Source organism: Hirundo rustica, chromosome 5, assembly GCF_015227805.2.
Source record: "Hirundo rustica isolate bHirRus1 chromosome 5, bHirRus1.pri.v3, whole genome shotgun sequence".
NCBI lineage: Eukaryota > Metazoa > Chordata > Aves > Passeriformes > Hirundinidae > Hirundo > Hirundo rustica.
Window position 1 is genome coordinate 22,014,001 of NC_053454.1, and position 15,394 is coordinate 22,029,394.

Below are 15,394 nucleotides of genomic sequence, written 5' to 3' on the forward strand. Positions count from 1 at the left end.
GTGTCCCAAAATACCGCCAAACTGTAACCACATTACTTGCCAAGCAGTGCTGCAGAGGTGGACAGACCGAGCAACGCAAAGAGCCCCAGCACCTGCTCTGAGCTGCCCGTGTTTCACACCTCAAGTTTGTCTTCAAAAAGAAACATCCAATCTTAAAAACTCAGGTTTGGTGTTATACCTTAAAATAAAAATTGAAAAAGAAGCACAATACAAACACACTATTCCAGGATGCAGTGCTGTGAAAAATTCAAAAGATACTGCTCAAGGGAACCATGAAGTGGAAATCACCAAGGAGGTGCCATGGTAACTTGTAACACCTATCTGCTCTCAGTGATTCAATGCCACAAGTTGAATTCAGCAGAGAATGTGGACTGAAATGCTATTTTCCAGGTGAAGAGTTAAATGACATCTTATGCAGTTGTGTTATGACAATACCAAAAGTAGTCCTCTCATGACTAGTAGACTCTAGTCCATTTTCCTGGCCAAACCCTGATATGGTAAATTAGATTATTTGATTTTTTTTTTTTTTTTTTTTTTTAAGTTTTTTCATTTCAGTATCACAACTACTGAAATTTGTAATAGACATCCAGTGCAACCTGGAGGATCTTATGCTTATGTTTTTCTCATGATTTCTAATGATGCCATCATTCCTGTGAGGCAAGGAGATACTACAGCTTGTATCTCAGCTCCCTCACAGCTTACTAATGAGGAAATGATGCATATAAACTCATTGCTAAACCTATTCAGTCATCAGCTGCAGCTTTGACTCCCTAGCTTCTGCATATCCTTGGAAAGAATTATTTTCTAAGGAAGGAGGCTCTCAGAAACCATAAGGCTGAATGACCTAAATTAGCAATTATGGAACTAAGGATTCAGCAGCAGCCAAAGATGCATCATGATCACCTGGAATTACACCCTTAAATTCCTCAGATGAGCTAGTCCTAATTAACCCGTTAGTCATTGCAAATGTTGACAGGCCTTGAAGTTAAGTCCTGACACCTTGACCATACCTCATTCAGTAGAAAATTCCATCAGCAAGCTGAAGAGAATACATAACATATATTTCGGGCAAAGAAACCCTAAAGGAAAACCATTTTACTCAGCAGCAATTTATAATACACCATAACACATTTTTCGACACCCAGTAACAAACTGAAGCCTGCATACTTTGTAGTGCATACAGCACCACAAAGACACAAAATTACTGTAAGCATGAGAATGAGTGGAGTAAATACACTCAATGCCCTGCTGCCCTGGAGGGAATCATCTTCCTGACTCAGATTTAATAATTTGTTTAACTGTATGTGCTTCATCCTGGTTCTAGCTGTGCTCTGTCTCCTACTGAAATCACCAGGTGTGACTACTTAGATCCTGAAAGGAAGACAGCTCTTTCTCCTCATCTTTCACATTTTTATATGCATTCATGAACAAATTAAATTGTAGGGGGGGGGGGGGGGGGGGGGGGGGGGGGGTAGTGGCAGAATGCTTTCAATTTCTTTTTTTTTTTTTTTTAAACAGAAAAAGAAACTCAAGAATTTGGGGTTGGGTTCCCCAAACATGCCTAAACTCTCCCTTTCCATCTTCAGGCCTTGCTTCTGTCAATAGAAGGCAGCTACAAAAACGTCAATAAAGCAATTTCACATACTCCTACTGGGAGAAACAAGCTCTAATTCTGAAGAGCGAATTTATTATTTTTAGAATTTTTTTTTTTTTTTTTTTTTTGTGGGTAGTTGGACACCTTAAAGCAAAGCTTTTACATAGTTGTTTTTATAAAAGATTTAAAGCCGTCCAACTGGTCTCAGTTGGCATCCAGACAAACAAGAGAAAACCGTGTCTCTTGGAAGAGCATCTGCCAACTCTCTTGCACAGGAAAACTAAAAATTGAGTGATTGCACCCATCAGGCAGCTCAACTGATAGGAAATGTCAAATGGCATGTTCAGCACACTTACCTGCTCACAGAGAACATGGCAAAGATTGAGTCAGAGGTTGGTGCCTGGAATTAAGCACCTAGTGAGTGTCCAGGCACTTGTCTCTGCCTGGTACCTGCTGCTGCTCCCATCTAGCCCAAACAGGCAGATTTTCTTCCAAAAAAAAGGAATGCAGAAAAGGGGCTGGTACATCATCTCACCCTAACAGCAACCTTCAATGACTGTAGAGCTGGGAGCCCTGAAACATTTCTGCTGTTCCTCATAGAACATGTTTCCTCTTAAGAGGCCCAGCTGAGGGAGCTGGGTTCCTTTGGCCTGGAGGAAGCTCAGAGTGGAGCTCTTTGCTCTCTACAAGCACCTGAAAGGAGGTTGTAGTGAGGTGAGGGCTGGTCTCTCCCAACACACCTACAGTGAGAGGACTAGAGGAAATGACCTTAAGCTGAGACAAGGGAGATTCAGATTAGATATTAAAAAACATATTTCACTATTAGGGTAGTCAGGCATTGGAACAGGTTGTCCATGGATTTGGAGTCACACCCCTGAAGGTGTTCGAGACACATCTGGATCTGGCACTGGGTGATGTGGTTTAGGGGTTACATGGGCAGTGCTGGGTGGATGGTCGGACTTGATGACCTTAAAGTTCTCTTCCAACACTAGTGATTCTATAATTCTATTTTTGCATCTGCTGGTTTATACACACCTACATTGATGAAAGGACAGACTGATGTAATTCCCTGCAATAAGCAATGCATAACTCATGGAAGAGAGGTACTGAATTATTTAAATACCTCAGCAAATATGATTAATTGCCAAGAATAGACTAAACTATTCTTGCTTCTGTAAAAAAAAAAAAAAATTAAAATAATTTTACTGAAGCAATGCAGCAAATGACAAATTCTTTTTGTGGATAAAGATTATTTTGAATTAAAATTCACCCTTGGATGATGATAGTTGTCTTCATGGTTCTTCAGCAAATGTTTTTCCATTGAGGCTGCCTAAGGGCCTTCACAACACTTCAGAGCACAGCACTGCACAACTGTGACATGGCAATGATTGCAAAACATGTCTGTGAAGACATTTGGTAATAAGGTACTCTGTGCTCCCTCAACTTACAGAAATCGCTATTAGCAACAGTAGACTAGACACAGAAATCCACTGCCACCACTTCTGTGCCAGAATAATCAGATTCATGTAAAGACAGCCCCTTTTGTTCTCATTGCTTGCCTCCAAGATTAAGTATATTGTTCTGGACTTGGAAAGGTGGAAGTTTCCTTTTCCTACAGCACAGCTGCAGTATCAATTCAGGATCCAGATTAAAAATGATGGCATATACTAAATAAGACTTTTAAAAGGGACAGCTGCTTTTCCAGAATCCCTGCAGGTTAAACAAAGCTTAGCAAGGTTTTTTTCTTTTTTTTTTTCTTTTTTTTTTTCCTTGGCAATAAGAAGACAAATTAATGTTGTTATTATAATCCTACTCCCCCGGGTCTTCATATGTCTAAAATAAGCTTGCCATGTCAATAAATCCCATAAAATCACATTAAGAATGGAGTGTAAATGGCATCATTTTCTATTCATGCAAATACATCAGAGAGTAGAGATTTTATTTTCCATGTAATGTGCACAAATAAATAAATATATACACACAGACACAAACGTAAAATCAGATTGTTAAATTTTATTCACCAGCAACTTTGCAACATGAATATTTTGACTTATGCATCTAAAATTGACTTGCCACGTGTGCAGTAGGTACAGTTCACTTAGAAGACATTCAGGAAACCCTGCACAGCAGATGGGCTTCTCTTAACTCAACTGCAGACATCTACATATTCCCTAGGCTCAGCCTCTCCCTAATTTCTGTTTCAGATATGATTCCAAGATGCCTTGCCACAACAATCTATGCAAAAGCAGAGACATAGAAACTTGGACAGACTCTCAGAGAAACATCTCAGCCTTCTGTTCCTCCTCTTCCTTTACTTTCTGGTTTGTATCTGGAATGCATTCCCTCAGAAAGAGTGCAATGCATATCCTCTTCGTTGCCATAAGAAACTTCTAGACCCAGAAGCCTTTAGGTCCATCTCAGATGTTCTCATCGTATAGGAACGTTTGTCACCACTACCAGTATATATTCTAGAAGACTAAAGCTCCTTTTCACTGTCCTAGGAGAAGTGTCTGTCACGGAGGAGCAGGGCCCCCCCACTGCCCTTGGTGAAAGGGAAGAATGAAGTAAAATAAGGAACTGTGAAGAAGAGAAGCTCAAAACAGCTAAGGGAAATCATGAATCCTAGACAGCACAGGGAGAGATGAACTAAAAGTGAGTGGTTGGCCGTAAAAATGAGGACAAGGTGGGGAAGGGAGGGGGAGGAGCAACAGACACACACACACATTGCACAAAAAGAGGGCCTGTAGCTAGAAAATGGGGAAAACAGGTGTTGGGCGATAGAAAAAAAACAAACAACAAACATATTGGACAGGAATCTGGGAAATGTAGGAAAAAACTGGTCAAGACAAGCAGAATGGGATAAAGAAATAGAGAGCAGAGTAGAATAAAGTCCCTAGGGAAGCAGACCAATATGTGAGAAGACCCAGAGGGTGGGCTAAGGAAGGAAAGTGTGGCTTAATGAGTAAGTTAAAAGCACTTGGGAGCATATTTTGCCTATTTTATTGTAACTACCTTTAAGGATGATGTAGGCCATAAAATAAAGCAGATTGCAAATTTATTTTTAGCTGAGGTTAGGAATGAGGCAAGGAATTACAGGAAAGAACCACTTTCACAGCTAAGAAAGTTAACATTGCAGAGGGGGAGAGAATGACATTTCATCCTGGCTTCTACCCCAGATATCCTATGATGCTAATTAAGTAATTTAAATTTTCAGGGGTGGTCATTAACTCTAGGTTCTTCATTTTCTGGGGACCTGACTTGGAAGTCCTAAGGTTGATACACAAAAAACAATGAATACTCTCAGCTACAACCAAAGCTGATAAAAAATCATGTCTTGTACTCAGTATCTAAGACCAGTTAGTCTGAAAAAATGCAGTCCTTGCTCTCTTAGAGAGGGCATCCAAAATTAATTGATACTTTAGGTGTTAGTTTTCCTGTGCTTCGGTGGAACAAGTTTGCTTCAATAAAGAAACACGAAACTTCCTTTGGCTTGGGTGTTACTCAGCTTATGGAAATGCTTATATAGTTACTAACTGAGGAAATTATATGGCACACTTCACAAGTTAAAAACCTGCTCCTATCAGGGTCTTCATGGTGACCTGCAAGCGTGCGTGCCTCCAAACACACCTTGACAAAGAGCTCAGAACTTCATTAAATGAACGCCCCTCTTTTCTGCACTGAGTTATGAAAAGGGATTGTAAAAGAGAGTACTGGGTCAGTTAATTATAGGTTGCTATAACGCTTATGTGCAACATGGTAAAATTTAAAGGCATGTGGGAAAATTAGAACTACTAACATGGAAATCTTATTACTGCATACTCCATGAGAATTTAATTATCCATACTTTCTTGTGTGTCTTTGGAGTGTGTACATGTGTGTATGCACCTATGCTTGCGGAGTCTATTTCTACATATGTGCGCAAGAGAACGCTGCACAAATGAAAAGGACTTCTTTTAATCTTCCAGTAGAAACTAACACACAAAAAATAATCATGTTATTTTAAGTCTAAAGGCCCTTTTTAATCAAGCATGAGATGAGAGAAAATAATAGATGTGCTGTAGCCACTTACAACATTAAAGAAAAGGCTATGTTTGACTGGCTCAGTTTCAAAGAAAACAAAAAAATTCTAAAAGAGATAACATTTAAAAAAAAATCCACACAAAAAAACCTAAACAAACAAACAAACAAACAAACAATACCCAGGGTGCAGATGTCTTCAATTTCCAGTATGCTCTCAAGCCAGCGGTCAAGGCAGATTCCCAGGAGGAAGGATTTAAAATAAAATAACTGGAACTTGCAAGTGGATATGTAGTACAGCTGTGCTCACAAAGGTACAAACCCAATCAGATATTAACATCTCTCTTTTCCTTGAAATACAAAATAGTCTGTGTATTATACATGTGCATAATCACACTGCTTGACAGCTCCTGAAAGCCAGGATTGTTCTTATCCCTCCATATTTGGAAATCATATTCTAGGCTGGAGTCCTCTCCTTAGCATTTGTGAAAGTGATTTGAAAACCTAACACATATCCCATTACTGTATATTCAAAAGCAAAATAGCAAAAGGGAAAAAAAAAAAAAAAAACTTTATGAAATTGTGCAAAGAACATGGAGAAGTTAGCAGAATTTTATTACAGGCTCACCCACAAGAAAAATGTAGTCCTGGATTAAAAATATGGAAACTCAAACTTGTCCTTGTTTTATGAGACCCAAGTTTAGCATCCTCTTTTAGACGAAGTAATGTAGGCGTTACAAAGCGTAAGAACATTCCAGTGGGCCAATGTGGGATAATCTGCTTCATATAAATCTCCTCTTGATGCCACAGTGATTGACTAAAGTTGCAAAGTCTAATGAAATGCAGTATGCTTTCCAAATTCTTATTACTTCTGATGAGACTGGACTGCCTCCTTTTTTGTAATCTGTACACGTTTCCTTTCTTTCTATTACAGACTTTGATGTGTGGTGAAGGCTGACCTAGCAATGCTTTCAGTGCATGCCTTTGGACGGCATGACAAACCAACTGTGAACCTAAAGCGAACCAATACAGTGTCACCTCAGTCCCTGCAGTCAGCTCACAAATCTCTGCTGTTCCAAGCAGCTCCTCTAAAAAGCAGTGGGGCAAAATGACTGTCATTCCAGACAGGTTCTCTGTTACAGCTTGTTAACCATGTGGTCAGTGATACTGAAGTCTCTGCTGAGTCTATTAGCAAAGCCTGATACAACAACCTATTCACAGCATGGAAGAGATTCATCCCAGAAGTGTAGAGGTGTCAGAGCACAAGCAGCGGAGCAAAGGAAGGAAACATTTTTAGCACTCTGTGTGGAAAATGGAAGCCTACAACAAGCAGTGTTAATTAAACCCTGAGATGGCTGCAAAAGGTCCGTATAGCAATCCAGTACCCATGTAAGATTTACTAAGACGTGTCTTATTCCTTGCAATCAGTTTCTTGACATAAATATAAACTCAGTAAGTCTCAGCAGCCTGTCATTCCTAATTTGCAAGGCTAATAATAACAAGGAGATTTTTAGTGAAGCATGAATTTTGTGAGCTCTCTAGTCTCTAACACAGCTGTCCCTGCTCTCCTGCCAATCCAACCATTTTGGCAAAAGTAATACAGCACTGTCAAGAAAAAGGAGGAGAGGAGGAACATATAAAGTTTCTCCACTTAGTTTCAGCAGAGGCAAGTTGAAGCAGAGACAAGCACAAATAGATGGGATGTTCAGACAACCATGGCCATGGCTCCTGTAGTAAGGAGCTTGCTCAGTCTCAGCACATCAGCACCTTGAGGCAAATGGTGCCTGGGGAATGCACTGAGTCCTCATTAAGCCGCCAAAAACAGGCACAGAGTCATAGGGTCTCGTTCTTGCTTAGAATGTGATTTCATTGCCTCCTTTTGTCTGTCGCTCTCAGCAACTGCTTTTGTCGCCCGCTCATAAAACTGGGCCAGCTTGCTAGGGAGCAGCAAAGTAACACTCAGCTTTGAGTCGCTATTTCATCAGATGATGTAACTCTACACAGGAGTCTTTTAATTTCTACACGAAAGGTGAGATGCTGGTCAATTTGCTGAACCTTAAACCTTGATTTTTGACCTGATCTTAAAACTCTGCCCTCCCAACTCCTGCAAATAGTTACTGGTTTGGGATGAAGACAATAGCATGGTTGCACATGCAGCCCCTGGCAGAATCAGGTTCTAAATAGCTGAGGAGAACTGATGGCTATTTCAGGTATATAGCACAGTGCCTGTATTTTAACACTTTAACACTTTAAACAGCAACAGCAAAACACTTTACTTGAAAGATATAAATAAAATCCCTCAACTATTGTGACCCTGTCGCATACTTGGTAAAGGTTTTCCAAAAGTGTCAGCTACAGGTACGATTTCAAACAGAAGTACTGAGCCTGCCTCCATTGATAGCAGTGAGACTGAAACTGAACTACAACCAAATGCTTTTGCATACCCCACAATATATATTGAAGTATTAGAACACATATGAACAAGAACTTAAATTTAGCTTGCAGACAGAATAAGTGTTTCTCATAGTTAAGCTTGCACCACACTACCTGTAGCATATCACTCAGGTTACTTCCCAAGCTCTTCAACACAGTTGAACTGATCTGGTAATGCTCATTTCTAAACAACTTGACTCAGAGAGCTGGTTTTAAGCTGCAAACCCTTATCATGCTGGGTTTAAGCCAAACAACTTGGTGCATTTTTTACTGACTATCATGGATGTGAATCAGGACTACTGAACTGTTCTTCCTACCTTCAGTATCTTACCATCTCCTGTGGGACTACTCAAGAAATAAAGCACTACTCTATTTGAATTTCAGCAGGATCAGGCCATCAGGAATAACTAGACTTCACTCCTGTGTTTTACCAAGGAATTAATTCTCTAGCTTCATTTAAATGTAACTCAATTTGGAGCAAATAAGGACAGAAGGATAACCAAGAAAAATTACGCTGAAAGGGAAAAAAATATATATCAAGTGCATATGTGCAAAGATTCCCGGCTACTGTGCAGACTTATTGTTTTTCATGATTTCATGTTTATATGAAGTGACTTGCAGAACCATAGATCTAGTTTTACTCCTGTTTGATACAAGGATACTTCCTGCACAATTTTAATGACAGACTGTAGATCTGCTGCAAGTACAATAAAGTCAGGGTGAAAGTTTGGGGTTCATGCCTTCAGGCAGTGCTCTACCATCTTCCACAGGACAAAAACCTCTGCCCAGGCAGCTTCCACATAACTAGTGTGGGGACTCAAATACAGATACTGATTCTAACGTAACAATTCTACATAAACAATTTAAAAACATGTCATTCAATATGAAATAGGGTAATTTTGATGTATGCTTCTAAACGAACACAGAAGAACCCTAGACATGATTTTTATTTTGGTTTACATAATGGTTTTTGATACTGTTTTAATTTTTTGAATTAAAAAAATAATTATTTTTAATTTGAGAAAAGCTACCAACTAATTTTCCAACTGAGTTCACCCAGAGTACTTTCATACGGATAAAGTCTCAGGTAAAGCAATAAATTTGCTTCTCTGCAGTCATTTTTTTATCCTCTCCATTTCAGCCTCACTGTACTTTATTCTCAGCATTTATTCTCAGGTGCTAAAGCTTAGGACATTGAGCCCCAAACACAAACAGATTGAAGCTGGGCAGCAGAAGAGATTACCACTCTGAGGCATCTGTCCATTTCAGCTTTCAGAGAGGTGGCAGCTACCGTGACAGGAAGCTGAGTCATGCATAAAGGCAATCCAGCATACAGATCAAAATAGTAATATAGATCAGCACAAATTCTGAGCTGCACAGTGGCAGCTCAGAGCTGCACTGACTGCCTCCTTCATATGCAACACAGCTATGCCTGCCACCAGCACAGCATCAGCCAGGCAACAAACAGACAGGGTGAACAGCTGGAAGTGATACGCCTGGTCCCACTTCATTCAGCCTGGGTTCATGAAACAATCTATTCAGTTAAAAGCTGATGTTTTTGTCAACACTGTCAAAGATAAAACTTCAAAAGAATTCAAATTATGCAAACTCAGGTTTTCAACTTAGTAAAGATGACTGCCAAAGAGTCTTAAAAACACACTGCATTATGGCTGGCATGGTAAAGGGGTAGATCAATGAGCCTCATCTTCCAAAGAAGCTGTCTGAGAAAATGATACCACTAAGGCAGCAGCGGTATGAAGTGATAGTCTCTGCATGCTTACCAGGAGCTGCTTCCACAAGCAAATTCCTACTTAAGAACTGCCTAGTAGTTTATGCGAGAGAAGCAAAGGAGATAGCTAGGCTGAGAGTTAGTCTCAGCAAAGTACGTAAGACGTAACTCAGCCCACACTATAAATCATTTCCTTTGTTCACTCATTAACTCTCTGCAGCCTCAAGGAGCTGCTTTTCATCTCTGTATTATAGAAATTACCTGTTCATTACACCAGCTAGAAAAAGGCATGCCTAAGCATACTGGCTACACAAAGGCTAAGGGAAGTGCAGCTAAGACCAACAGTTTTGTAGGCAATGACATATATGAAGCCTCATTTCCTAGGGAATTGCATCTCATGACTGTCAGATTTTTAAACTGAATTACACCAAAGCTTCAGGCTTCTCTTAAACAGAGCATCAGAGAATCCAGAGAGAAGATAAATATGCATGTCTACCATGACAGGCTTCAAATGAGATTAGCTCCTTATTGCAAACTCCTGAATCCTACAGAAATACATTTGGATTAAAAGTGGGAATTTTCCAATTCCTGGACATTCAGTTCCCAACAGTCCCACAACTCTTCTGCCCAATGCTGACATTTCAGTATTAATGGTTGAAATATATGTTGCATATTTTTCCTTTTTGCACATAAGCACATTCTCCCCTGCCCAGCTATGTTCACAGAAGTTATAGAAATGTTCTTTGAGAATTAATATCTCAGAATATACCCTCTGTTTCATTTGTTCGAAATCAGCCCAAAATTTATGGGGTGCGGAACTAACAAAGCAACAGCAAGCAAACAGCACCGAATCTACTCACATGCAAATACATACGTGATGCAATTCTGCATTAGTCATATTTCTTTAAGAAATCAGGATTTTTATTTTTTTTTTAAACAAATCTGCTCATCAGTACTTAAGGAACCCATCTGGCTGTCACCTTCGTTTCTGAAACAGAGCTGAGCAGTTTGCTTTCGCCTACTTTAGTAGCATTGCCTCCGCAAGAGCCAGCTCAGGCTCCCCTACTGATGCCACAGCGGGCAACTCGTCCGGCTGGGACCACGGCAGCGCAGGGGGTAACGCAACCGAGTACAGGTCTTAGATACTGCGTTTCAAAACATAGTAAGATTGCTTTGTATACATTGTAAATATTGTGTTATATATATGGAAATACATAAATCAGCTTTGTATCTGTTACAGCAAGTAAAGTGAATAAATACCACCCGCGTTAAAGACTTTTTTCTCCAGCCTTTCAAACACTGACAAACACCTGCAGAGCGTTTGATAAATCCCTCTGTCGAAGTCTCCATCCTTCTCCCAAGAAGGGATTCTCACGGCCACCAGACCCATCAGTGTATCTGCAGCCCCGTGCCCACCCCTCCCCTGCCCCCCCAGCCCCTCCTTTCCGCCGTGCTGCCTTGCCCCTGCCTGCCCGCCCCTCCCGGGGAGGTTTCTAAACTCCGCGGCTCGCCCAGGGCTCGCCGCCCGCTGGGGCTGGGGCCGCCGCACCGCACGGCACCGCACGGCACCGCTCGGCTCCGCACCGCCCCGCGCTCGGCGGAGCCGCGGCCCGACCCCGCCGCCCTCCTGAATATTTCATCGGCGCTGCCCAACGGGATGCCCCGCCACTGACTGCTGCAAAGGGACCGCATCCCGCCGGCGGCGCGTCTCGCTGCTTCCTGTCCCTTTCATTCTTCAAACCGCAGCTTTTCATTTATTCCGATAAATAAATAACTGATTAAAAACAAAGGAAAGAAAAAAGCAGCAAGAGCATCTCTCTTTTGTATCTGAGCAGGTGGGACTCCTGTGCGGGAGATTACGGAACACAAGAAGGGCTCTGAACTCTTCCGAGGCCAAAGGATGAGCCGGCAGCAGTTTTCCTATAAAAATCCGATCCCGGAGCTGTGACACACTCGGAGGAGCGAAGGCGCCGACAGCCTCACCGGAGGCGTCCCCGCTTTGGACACCGCACACCCTCGCTGGCGGAGGGGGAATCAGAGCGATCGCCGGCCAGACCGCGCTCCCGGCGCAGCCTCCGCCGCTCTCCGTGCCGGCCGTGGCGGCGCTGGGGGTCCGGCTGCCGCCGCGGGGCCGCCGTCGCGCCGCAGCCCCCGCCGCGCCCGGCACCGCTCCGCCGCAAACTTTTCCGCCCGCGCCCTCCTCGCCGCCGGCCGCCGCGAGGGAGCGGCCCGGGGGGCGGTCGGCGCCTCGTCTCCTCGCTCCCCCCAGCGCTCCGGCGCCGGGCGGCGGCCCCGCGGCCCCGGGCAGCCCGAGGGTCCGTATGGCCGCCGCCCTTCAGCCGGCGGCGAGAGCTGCCGGCGCCGCCGCGGCGCTCCGGGGGCTGCTCTGAGCCGGCGGCTCTCCCTGCGGGATGTGGCCGGCCGGGGCGGGCGGCAGGCCGCCCTGCCCGCGGGACGCGGCGCTGCGGCGGGCGGCGTTCTCCGGCAACCTCTCCGCGCTGCCGTCCCACCTGGCGCCGAGCGGCAGGAGCGTCCGCGTCTTCATCAGCGCCAACCCCGAAGGTAACCGCGGCTGCCGCGCCCGCCCCGCAGCTCCCCCTGCCGCCCGCAGCGCCCGCGCCGCCGCCGCTGCTCCCGGGCACCCCCGTTCAGGGCCCGCGGCGTGGCCGAGACCCGCTCATCCCCTCCCGGCAGCGGACGGCCAGGGCCCCGCGTGTTCGCCGGGCCGGGCCGGGGACGGGCGGTGTGGGGCGCGGGGCCAGGCGGCCGCGGGGTGGGTTTTGCTGGGTGCGGGTGTACGAGCTCGGAGAGCGGCTCGGAGGCACCGGTGTACTCCGCTCCTTAAGTTTTGCGGCCGTAAATGACACCCCTGAAAGGCACCGGGGCGCGGGGCATCCTCTTATTTTTGCGCTGTCGGAGCTATAGGGCACACGGGGGTCTGGAGACACGAGCTGCCTTCTAGCGAAGGGCAGGCTTTTCGACGGGGGGGGGCGGATTTTTTGAAGAGCCCTCCTGGGGGGCCTGCTTAATAAGAGTTTCCGATAGATTTCATAGCACAAGGAAAGCAGGTCTTAGCCGGCTGAGGTGATGGTTAGGGTGATCCTTTGATCCCGGCTGTACTCTGCTTCCAAGGAAGCATGCCTTGAAACCTGCAGTTTTAGCTTAATAAAGTCGGGGTCGTATACCCAGCATCTGAATTAATTAGGCATCCTGCTGTTTAAAGCCTATTTTTAAAATTACCCTTTGATTCGAGGAATTTGCATACATTCAGGAGGTGTCATTCCCACTTGTACGATAGGAGTTGCTGAAGCATATTCCCACTTCAAGCACAGAAATAATAAATTAAGCGTTCACACTTATGACGTTGCTTGTCTGTAAAAAATGAGCCCACTGTATTCACAATTATCTTTCACACCACCACCCACCACCTTTCCCCCAACACTTGTAACTCAACAATACTGTCACCTTCTATGCAAACGCTGGAGATCTGAAAATCATGCCTGAAACGAAAAAATAGTTTGAACTTTGAAGTAAAAATTGTCTTGGCACAAATACTTATGGGAGTATGAGAAATAGTGCTCACAAGCAAAAAAAACTGGGCGTAGTGCTGCTTTGAAGAATTCCCACACCTCCAGCACTTCTTACTAGCTTTCAACACAAGGAAGCTCTCAGCTCTCATATTCAACATCCCTGTTTGTTTAAAAAGATTACATTCTTTGAGGAGGGCATGAAGATGTTTGCAGTTTATTGCTGCAATCTAAGCAAAGAGATATAAAAATAGTGATAATTGAAAAAAAAAGTCTATTTGGCTCTGAAAGAAAATTACTGTGGATTTTTAGAAGATCTGTTACTCATTAGAAATGGATTTCTGCCAGCATTGCTTTAACTGGGATGCTGCTAAAGCCTCTGCATTTGATGTGAATGGCATTTAGGGTAGCTTGATATGTTAGATTGGTATTTGTTAAAATAGAAAACCCACTAAACTCATTTTGAGGGTTGAGATTTAAAGTCATATATGTCCATTTCCAGGATTTTACCCTAAAATAGTAATTTGAAAATAATCGGCTGTAAAAATATCACAGCACTGAAAGAAAACAATTCAAACATTTTAGGATTGTTTACAATTATCTTTCTTGTGGTCTGATATGGTCACAACGATTAACACTCCTCATGCCAAATATTTTATCTGTGACATAGTTCCTGCTTTTAAAAATTATCGTAGGGAACCAAAATTTCAGAGTGGTTACAGGTTTTGTTTACAAACATTTAAGGACTCTCAATGACAAAAAATCATTACTAGGTATTGGTGAAAGCACTGTTGTTGAACTGTTACTGACTGAATGTGACTTTTGGAAGAGGAAACATGGATAAACAAGGAATTAGCCTATAATGGGGTTTAGACATCATCTAGTAAAGTACATTGAAGTGGAACTGTTGTTGGTAAAACACTTGAAAAAGTTCATGGTACAAAAATTCTGAATAGGTTGAAGTATTCCTACTCAATAAACCTTTTAACACATTCAAACCCTTAACTACAATTTATATTTGCATGACTAAGGCCTCTCTTGTTAATTTTCAGCATATCACTACAGTTTATACCCATTCTTCTTGATGCAGAGCATTCTTGAAAAGGGCAGAGAGCCCCTAGACTCACAGAGTTAGACTTGAACTGTGATATCAGAAAAGCATAGGGATTAATTCTGCTAGCAGTCACAAGAAAAAATTATCTACCACTGAAAGTGTACAAACCTAACAGAGGTTTTCTTATATTATATTTAAGTAAGTGTGTAGGGGAGAACTCTGGTAATCAGTGTTTGGTCTGTCCTTTATAAACCTACTTTAGTATGACTGAAATACATTGTTTTCATTATGCAACTAGACAAGTGGTTATTTGAAAAATTTCTCAACTTGAAGTCCCTAAAAAGAACGAGTGGAGGCAGTGAGCATGGGTAGTAGGAGCAAGATTGCTTCATTTTGTAGTCTTGTTTTCTCAAGGATGTGGAAGTTCCTCTATAATTTGAATACAAATGAATCTGTTTTCACATTTCAGTAGATATAAGCAATCAGCAATATTTTGAATATGCATTTAAGTAGGCATTTTGGCTAAGAGAGGTTGAAGATTTTTATTGATTTTGGTTTTCTCAAGATATTTTCATTATTTCAAAGTGATAAGTAAATCATATTTGCCTGATTGTAATAAGTGCTTCACTGTTCCATGTAGAAATCTGTGAACTGTTAACAGCAAGTCAGTTAATGACAGTTTCTCTGCTACTCACTAGTGCCTGTGTAGATGCCTGCCATTAATACAGTTAATGTGAAAAACAACAGGTACAAATTCCCATATGGTTCCATTATATGGAACTGAGATATCAGCCCTATACCCTATATAGGTTCAGAACATAGGTTCCAACGATTCTTGTCAATATTTCAAATAGAAAATTGAGTTGCCAAGTTGGCTGTTTCAAGAAGTTATGTGGCGGTGTAAGGAAATATTACGAGCTCTCATTGAGACTGGTGCCTAAAATGGAGTTAGGAATTTGTCTTGAAAATGAAATCCAGTGAATTGGATCAAGCAGTCAAGACTCTGAACATTTTAAATCTTTTTTGGTTATTCTGAAGTG

General features: G+C 42.7%; 1 protein-coding gene across 1 annotated transcript in view; it reads left to right on the top strand.

Moving 5' to 3' along the window:
- The first annotated feature begins 12,184 nt into the window (after positions 1-12,184).
- The window catches only part of NWD2 (NACHT and WD repeat domain containing 2), a 53,152-nt gene continuing 49,942 nt past the window's right edge, over positions 12,185-15,394 (top strand). Inside the window, exon 1 of the mRNA XM_040065794.1 lies at positions 12,185-12,335. Within this exon, the coding sequence (XP_039921728.1) occupies positions 12,185-12,335 (151 nt within the window). The remainder of the gene's footprint in view (positions 12,336-15,394) is intronic.